This window comes from Bidens hawaiensis, unplaced genomic scaffold (assembly GCF_021521415.1).
Source record: "Bidens hawaiensis isolate Kalapana, Puna unplaced genomic scaffold, B.hawaiensis_p1.1 tig00019083_1, whole genome shotgun sequence".
In the NCBI taxonomy this organism is placed as follows: domain Eukaryota; kingdom Viridiplantae; phylum Streptophyta; class Magnoliopsida; order Asterales; family Asteraceae; genus Bidens; species Bidens hawaiensis.
Window position 1 is genome coordinate 262,053 of NW_027492899.1, and position 9,341 is coordinate 271,393.

At 36.7% G+C, this 9,341-nt stretch overlaps 1 protein-coding gene across 3 annotated transcripts; it reads left to right on the forward strand.

The window, feature by feature from the left end:
• The first annotated feature begins 736 nt into the window (after positions 1-736).
• Positions 737-4,424, forward strand: LOC143557702 (inositol-tetrakisphosphate 1-kinase 3-like). 3 transcript variants are annotated; one of them, XM_077046709.1, is made up of 10 exons: positions 737-997; positions 2,115-2,196; positions 2,346-2,378; positions 2,490-2,610; positions 2,683-2,775; positions 2,862-2,969; positions 3,477-3,653; positions 3,740-3,795; positions 3,903-3,987; positions 4,072-4,424. In XM_077046709.1, the coding sequence occupies exons 1-10, from the start codon at positions 810-812 to the stop codon at positions 4,167-4,169; spliced, it is 1,041 nt and encodes a 346-aa protein (XP_076902824.1). In that variant the 5' UTR covers positions 737-809; the 3' UTR covers positions 4,170-4,424. The 3 variants fall into 3 exon arrangements, with proteins under 3 accessions (XP_076902824.1, XP_076902825.1, XP_076902826.1); XM_077046710.1 differs by having other exon boundaries at positions 3,477-3,650; XM_077046711.1 differs by having other exon boundaries at positions 881-997; positions 2,115-2,250.
• The last annotated feature ends 4,917 nt before the right edge of the window (positions 4,425-9,341 follow it).

Here is a 9,341-nt window from a genome sequence, read left to right on the forward strand (position 1 = left end):
CACTCACCACCGCATTCTACTACCACCGGCACCACCCACCGTTCGCCACCACCACCCACCGTTCGCCACCACCACCCACCACTACCACTATCACCATCCAGCACCACTATCACCCACTACCACGGTTCGTACACCACCACTAGATTATGTTAGCAATTTACATACGTTAAAAAACAAACAATGTTTTCCTTACAGATTACAGATATTTGGTCCACCTCTTCTTCTACAGATGTGGTTCGCAGACTGCAAACATTTTACCTCTGAGAAAACAAAGAACACCTTAATGAAGAAAAGTCAGGATCTTTGTGAGGAAGTCTGGGTTTTACCACCAACAATCTTTTAGACGGGTGAATTTTTCCGGAATTGAAGATAACTTGGACGCACTTAAAAGCTCGGTCATCGGGTTGAACCAGCTGACGGTGATCTTTTATCATTGAGTCACCGAGATACGAGATACCTAAAATGGGTAATGGTTATTTCACTATCTCATGTGGCCAAATGGAAGTAGAAGGCAGCAAGTGGCCACCGGAAGGTTCTCCGAAGTGTAGGATTATTTGTCTATATATACACCACACCACACCACACCACACCACACCACACCACACTTCATTTCATTTCATTTCATTTCAATTCATCATAATATTATTATTATTATTATTATTATTATTATTATTCTCTCTTCCAATCCGTAACCAATTTTATCAATCAATCAATCAATCATATCAATTCCTCAATTCGCCCAAAACAAACAACAATAAAAATCCCCAATTTATCATTCATCCTACATTCATCCGTAATTAATTATTATTATGAGGCTGATGCAGGAAGAGATGATTGGGTACAACAGCGAAGAAGAAGACATGGAATTTGAATCCAGCAGCTCAATTGCCGAATTAGGGTTTCAAGACAAATCCACCAAGGTCGTCGTTGTGGGCTATGCGCTTACCTCCAAGAAGATTAAAAGCTTCTTGCAACCCAAATTTGAAGGCTTGGCTAGGTATTTTAAATAACCCTATTCTTGTTTTTTTTTAATTTCAATCAACAATTATTATTATTATTATTATTATTATTATTATTATTATGTTCTTGGTTGGATTTGTTTGTTAAATGATGAGTTGTATTACATGTTATGATAGGCTGTTTAGAAGAAAAAAAATGTTGCTTGTACATAAATTACATTGGTTTAGTGACTTGTACTCTTAAGTTTGAAATAGTTGTACCTTTAGATGTAAGGAATAGGTCTTTTATGATATATGAATAATCACATACAAGAATCATCTTAAATAAGTATAAAAGTGCCATTTGCCAATGGATGGTGGTATTTCTAGAGAAGAAAAGTTGTTCCTTTCACCTAAAGGAACAATTTTTATTTTAAAAAATATTATTTTTATTGAGTAGTTGGATATTTATACTTTTTTGAAGTGATTCTACTGTGTGAATATTCATATGTTTGATTGACATGTGAGTATGTGACATGTGAGTATGTGACGTTAGAAGTAGAACGCTTCAATCGCGGGTCATAATAGAAGTCAGCTACTCTATCAATGTTATATAAGTTGGATACCCCTATTAGTTTTGATAGTCAGGGTCGGTCGGTCAACTGATCGTTCGGACCCGTCGTATAAGTTTTCAACCGCGGGCCATAATAGACTTTGTCTAGTGTATCATGGTCCGCGTGGACAATACAAGTTGGATGGATACCTTTATTGCTAAAGAGTGTTGACAGCCAATGTACCTGAACCCTTCTAGCTGGAGGGTGAACGTATTAAACCAATAGACCCCTGGGTCAATGTACCAGACCCCCAACATACCCACTCGAGCTAGAGTGTCAACATACAAGACCCTCTCTAGCTGGACGGTCCTTTACCAGACCTTCTAGGTGCCCGCTCTAGCTCAAGGGTCAACTGACTGTTTGGACCATTTTTAACGTTTCAACTGCGGGTGGAAATAACTATTTTAGTATCTTGTGCAATAATTGGTTCATGTCTTTACGATTTAAGGTTTTGGATTAGGTGATAATAATCTTAATTCTTTATCAAGTAGTGATTGACGCTAAAGCAATGTAAAACTTCGTATAATGAACTATTTTTTGTAATCTTGGTCATGATTGGCAGGAAAAAGGGGATATTTTTTGTCCCTATTGATCAAACAAGGCCTCTTTCAGAACAAGGTCCTTTTGACATTGTGCTGCATAAGGTCAGTGCGGCCTATTCTTCAATATTGGTCTGAATACATATGTCAACTACAATGGTGAACTTTTCTGTTTCCAACTCTTTCTTTTTTCGTATCTTTAGTATTTGTTTCAACTGATTTTTTGTTTTGTTTTTCATTTTCCTTTCGTGCAGTTGTCCGGGAAAGAGTGGCAACAAATTCTTGAGGTTGGTCTTGTTAACCATCTTCTTTACAGTAATATCACGAATAATGTTGTTTTAATATTTTAGTTATCAATATAGAGAATGACAATATTTATTTTTGGATGATTTTTATAGGATTATCGGCTGACACATCCAGAAGTAACGGTTCTTGATCCACCAGATGCTATACAGCATCTTCACAATAGACAATCTATGCTTCAGGATGTTGCTGATCTGGATTTTTCTGATGCATATGGTAAAGCTTTTTAATAAAGTTCATTTCTTTAAGTTTCAAATTATTAAATATTAATATCAATAACCAATGCAGGTACAGTTGGTGTCCCGAAACAATTGGTAATAGAAAAAGATCCATCATCTATCCCTAATGCTGTTAAGAAGGCGGGATTAGCACTCCCTCTTGGTATGTTTTTACACTTTTTAAAATATTTTATTTTATTGTAGTTTCTCTTGGTATAATTAATTACATAACTTATAAACTTGTTGCAGTTGCAAAACCGCTGGTTGCAAAGTCACATGAACTGTCGCTCGCATACGATGAATATTCACTTGAGAAGCTAGAGCCTCCCCTTGTTCTTCAAGAGTTTGTTAATCATGGTATTTAATTGACGTTTATACTCGAATATACTCTTAGAACTCAAAATTTCATATTTACATGTTTCATTAAATACAATTTATATTTTGTAACATGACAATTTTACCCTTTTCTTTTTTCATGCAGTAAAGGGTATAAATGTCATAAATTTGAAAACTGGTATATTTGATATTATGATAACTTCACGTTTATAATATGATTATACCCTTATCTTTCTCCTTACACTAAAGGGACGGAGGGTATAAATGTCATTAGTTTGAAAATGGGTACTTTTGATATTATGATCTTGTTTCATCAAATACAAGTTGTATTTTAAAATATGACTATTATACACTTCTCTTTCTCCTTACACTAAAGGAAGGGTATACATGTCATAAATTTGAAAATGGGTATTTTTGATATTATGATTTTTTGTTTGGTAAATATAAATATTGTATCAAGTTTTGAGGAATATATATATGGAATTGTCCCATTGCAAACTGAAATAATTGTTAATGATGTGGTTTTAGGTGGTGTTTTGTTCAAAGTGTACATTGTTGGGGATGCAATTAAGGTGGTTAGGCGTTTCTCGTTACCTGATGTCAGTAAGCGTGAGTTGTCAAGAAGTGCCGGCGTCTTTCGTTTCCCTCGGGTCTCATCTGCTGCCCAGTCAGCAGACGATGCAGATTTAGACCCATGTATTGGTGGTAAGTCTTCACTTTAAAAATTCTAAGGCACTAATAACCTGTGTGAAGTACACCATAGTCTTATTCGTATCTATATTCTCCTGCAGAGCTTCCTCCACGTGCCTTGCTTGAACGCCTTGCTAGAGAACTTCGTCGCCGTCTGGTATTATTCTACAAATTTCCTTTTTTTTTCAAAAATAAATATTTTTCAAAATAAATAAGTAAAATGTGGTGTTAATAACTTAATATGTTATACAATGTTTGATGTAGGGGCTTCATTTGTTCAACTTGGATATGATTCGTGAGCATGGAACCAAGAATCGGTTTTATGTAATCGATATTAATTATTTTCCGGGTAATTTAATTTTTTTAAATATTGATCCACACGGGTATTTTGATATATTTTTGTGACCAACTTTTGATGATGTTACGTTGTCAGGGTATGGTAAAATGCCAGAATATGAGCATATATTTACCGATTTTCTTTTGAATTTGGCTAAAAGCAAGTATAAAAAGCGGTCTACCAGCCTACCTTAAAGGGTTTGCCTTCAGATTATAATAAAGCCCGGTCGCCAACATGATGCTGAAGTTGTGGCTAAGCATGCAGAAAAAAGTTGCGAGGTTTAACTGGTTTTTAACTTGGTGTTATTGCTGAAGAAAGATGAGGAGTTGATGCATTTCACCATCTTTTGAATGTAGCAAATGTGAACCAACAGTTTGCATGTGTTGTAGATATTTGATTTCGAATTTGGTCATGATGACTTTTTATATATACTTTCTTGCTGCGTTTAACCAATTTGTGCGTGCTTTGTTTACCTTGATGCTTTTTTATATATATACTTTCTTGCTGCGTTTACCTTGATGCTCGAGTGATGACTTAACCAAACGGGTTCACAAATGCGTATTATATTCGGAAGTAGGCGAAAATGTTTAAAAAACCTCTTTTGTTGGTCAAATCCAAACTAGGGATGTTAGTAGGTTGGGTTTGAGACGGGTTTGGGTGATTCCAACCCTTTACCCTATTATTGAAGTTTCCTAAAACTGTCGGTTATCTATCGGGTAATTACCCCCTGGGTATTGAGCACACCCGGGGTTTGAGTGTATTATCATGTATATTATATACATTATATAATATACCTGATAAGGTGATATATTCCTTAGAGTGAACTGCGGTTTTCATCCTTGTGGTTTGTTTAAATATGCGGTTTTAGCCCAATAGTTTCAAATTTGCAATTTTAGTCCCTGTGGTTTCATTTCACCTGCAATTAAACCCGAATTCATTAACTCCGTTAAGTCTGGTCGTTATTCCCATCAGCGTGCCTCTCACGTGAGGGGCATTTTTGTCATTTTCTTTTCAAATAAACCTCAGCGGTAATTCTCAAGCCCCCCTCACGTGAGGGGCTGAGGTGTATTTGAGGGAATAAAGGACAAAACTATCCCTCACGTGAAGGGTACGTTGATGACTTTAATGACCAGACTTAACGGAGTTAATGAATTCGGGTTTAATTGCAGGTATAATGAAACCACAGGGACTAAAATTGCAAATTTGAAACTATTGGACTAAAACCGCATATTTTAACAAACCATAGGACGAAAACCGAAGGTTACTCTATTCCTTATATAAATTGGGTATATTGTATATCTTATATATTTATAATAAATCAGGTTGTTAGGAATTAGGAATATAATCGGTTTATATTATATATCGTATATTATATACCTAAATAAATATAAAATAAAGAAAATCATGTCAAGTGTACATATAAACAAGTGAGTATATGTTATCGGGTTGGGTAAACGGATATGTCATCAAATCTCAAATTTGCTCCACACGCGAAAATTTTCAAAAGTAACCCCGTACTTGATTACTGATTCTATGTACCTATGTTAGTCCATATGTACCGGGTATTCTTTTTAAGTTCGGGTTTCATTGCCTCACCAGTAAAAACTATCTATTTATGTCCCCTTTCTTGATTTAGTCTTTAATTGAGGACAATATTGGTCCTCCACTTAACAAAATGTCATCCTTTGATGTAAACTTCGCTATCATGACATGACCACGAAGGTCACATATCCGTGTACTACACAACCACCTTCTAGCTTAAATAGACTAGCACGGCACAAAATGTGTTCTTTACCATCACACAAATATAAATTTTTGGATTTTATAACATGTGTGTTAGTGCGTGAGTGAAGGGTGGCGTAAAATATGTGTGTGAAAGTGACACAAATAAAGCCATAGATGAGGAATGACAAAGAGTTTTACGAATTGAAAGAAGAAATTATTAGTTGTAGCCGGATGGTCCTGAGAATCCTGAGTATTCAGGGGCTCTAGATAAGCTGAAAAAATTAGCATAAAAGATACAAACTCAATAACTCGTTATTATTAATAAATAAACAAATAAACGAGTCCCTAATTTATGAATCCAATATATATCTTTGTGTTTTTGAAATGGGTTATATGACATTTTTAGGTTCACTTGGTTAAATACTTAAATGAGAATTGTATTTATTTGTTAATATGGGCCTTAAGATAAGTTAATGGATTTAATCAAATATTGGGTTTTAACTTTTGTGTTTAATTATATGGGTTGTTAAAAAAGTTATATATAAATATATTTACAAATACTCATAAAATTTTTGGCCAATGGGAGAGTTGTGTCTAACTACCTTGTCTCTCCCATGTAGGTGTGTATAATTAATGTAGGTGTGTATTTGTTAGAAGACTAAGAAATTCAGTTCACGTTTCGCTGCCTCATTTAATTTTGAATTTTGATCCGTTAATACCCCATTTATTTTAGAATTTTGACCAAATCCTTCCACAACGTTTGACCAGCATTCAAGAAATTCAAGAAAACACACCCAACATGCCCCAAGTTCTCTATTATCTCCACAATGGAGTGGCCAAGAAATTATGAGGTTTATTAACCTCATAGATACAATTTTAAATTCATTTAGAATGACAAGAGCCGGTCTTGCTAAAACATGTCTTCTTCATAATACACAAGCATTACATGATGCACGATAGGTTATTCACACAGTATGTGATTTTGAACATACGCTGATGAAATAAAGTGACACAAACGAGCTATTGGATTAACGACTATAATCTAACGTAACACATGACTATCAACATGGTTAAGAATTATTGTTAATATAAACAACGAACCATATCACATCCCTAACATTACTTTTGTGATTTGCTATATAAAAAATGATAAATGCATTATAATAATTTGTCCTTTCTAATAAATTTATGCTTTATTCATAATGCAAATTGCAAATATACAATATCTACCACTCCAAAAAGTATACATTTGAGGTCCACCTTTGGGGAAGGGCTTTTTTACATACGTCATGGGGTGTTATCTAAACACCCTCTCATTAAGCCGCGGATCGGGTGATAGCCGTTTAATGGTTGGGTGTTTTGGAAAGTTGTGTTATTTTGTTATTTTGCTGTTTATTTTTTTTTGTTTTATTATATTTTTGTCTTTTTGTTGTCTTTTAATTTTATTTTGTTTCTTTGTATTTTTTTTGGCTCAAGTAACCTTTTTTTGATCGGTTTTGGAAGGCCATTTTGATCGGTTTTCGAAGGTCACAACGAGAAAACAATTTTAAAATTAATAACGAACAAAATAAAACGAACGGCTTTTATATAATAATAATTAGTACATAACGACTTATGTTTGTTTTCTTTTTTTGTATGTCGGGTGTAACAGATTTTTTGTCTGTTTTAAACTAATAACGAAACAACAATTTTAAAATTGAAAACGAACAAAATAAGCATAACGCATAACCAGGTTTATAAAATAATAATAATTAATACATTACGAGTTCAAAAAAAAAAACCAAACGAGTTCGGGCAAAAAGTAACAGCATACAAAAAAGAAATCTAAAATGCGGCACCACCCGCGTCGTCATCGCCCCCCATCTCGTCGAAACGTGGCGTTGGTACTGTGTACTGGGCTCCATGCTGCTGGGCAGACAAATAACCAACCATCGAGTTCACTTGACGCTCTAGTCTCTGTAGGCAGGAGTTAGTGGCCGCATCCAAACGCACGGCGCGATGTGTACGCGGAACGCGCTGCGGGTGCTGATGCGGTGGCTGTTATAAACATGATAAATTAACGTTAATAAGACGAAGATACAAAAAAATCAAACGATAAAATATAACGTACCAGATCACCGTACTCCATGTCCTCATCACCGTCAACCTCGGCCCCCTGAATATCCACCTCCGGCTCCTCGATTGGCGGAGGCTCAGCAAGCGGGACCTCTACGTATGGGCCAGAACTGAAATTAGTGACCAGGTGATACTGGCGCCCAATCTTCTTGACGATTTGCATGCCGTGTGCCCGTCCACGGTCCAGCTCTCGCGGTAGAAACGACGGCTTAATGGGTTGGTCTTCCAGTAGGTTCCCGTAGCCCGAAGACAACGCAATCCGCGTAACGTACGTGCCACCGACCAATTTCCCGCGGCCCTGCCTGTGCGAGTAAATGGCGAAGTAGTCGCCGAGACAGCGAGCAAGGTTGAAGTGTCCCCCCCGTAAGCAGGCATCGCAAAAAAGAGGTCACGGAGGTTGCAGTGATCTGCCCCCCGTGACGACCCTGTACGGTATGTGCAATAAGCCTGTGTAGGTACCTGTACAAAAAAACAATAAAATTTAATATTATTATATTATATTATAATAGAATATAATATTATAATATAATATAATACTAATATGATATAATATAATATAATATCATACATATACGTGTACAAACCTGTGCAACGGGTCCTTGATGGCTGAGGCTTTGGCGTCTGGCTTGTATTCTCCTAAGGGGGTAGTAGGCCAAGGTGTATTGCTAATCGCCGTCCAAAAACGTCTCAACACGTCATCTGGTGATTCGTGTATGCTCTGCGTGTAAACAAGGGCGGTTATATCCTCAATTGTGTACAAGCCCAGCGCCCTGGCAAACTCCTCCATCGACAGATAACGTTAATTCCCGAAAATACGGAACCGAACTTCCGCCTTACTGGTATCCGCACCCTCAACCAGCATCGGGGCCTGCAAATCTCCCGCCGGGCGTGGCCTAAAACAATATTTACATGTTGGTGAAATCTACTTTATTTATAAGTTAATTGAAAAGGAAAAAAAATACCTGAAAACGAACGTAGGGTAAAACTCTAACGTGAGATCCCGGTACGCTCCCTACTCTGCGGTAAACAATCTCTCCCACGGTGTATTCTTCCCAACAATTCTTTCTATCCTCTCTTCCGCCCGAACCATATTTATAAACTCCGTAGACAAGGTCGAGGAAGGTTGTGGCTCCATTTTCCGAAGATGCGTAAACCGGATTTGATAATCGGACTGCGGGTCAAACCTCAAATGCTCGTAATCATCAAGTACTTCGTCCCCAAAAATGTATGTATCCGCCATCTATGTTAACACATAAATATAACCGGTTATTGTCAAACCCGTAAGCCAAACCCGTTTCCTTGTCAAACTCGTAACCCGAACCCGTTTCAGGGTCAAACCCGTAACCCAAACCCGTTTCCGGGTCAAACCGTAACCCAAACCCGATTATTATCAAACCCAATTAAGCCAAAACCATTCCTCTGTTTCGGCTAAATCCAAATCCAAACCACAATCCACAAAAACACTATCCAATTATCACTTCATATCATAATCTAATTCACTCTAAATTTGATCTGAACTCAAACCG

What these genes read in the sequence shown, in the direction of transcription:
- LOC143557702 (XM_077046709.1), top strand. Translation starts at nt 810, where the DNA reads ATGAGGCTGATGCAGGAAGAGATGATTGGGTACAACAGCGAAGAAGAA. An exon ending in TCAAGAGTTTGTTAATCATG is followed by an intron (nt 2,970 to 3,476) that starts GTATTTAATTGA and finishes ATGTGGTTTTAG; the next exon opens with GTGGTGTTTTGTTCAAAGTG. An exon ending in CGATATTAATTATTTTCCGG is followed by an intron (nt 3,988 to 4,071) that starts GTAATTTAATTT and finishes TTACGTTGTCAG; the next exon opens with GGTATGGTAAAATGCCAGAA.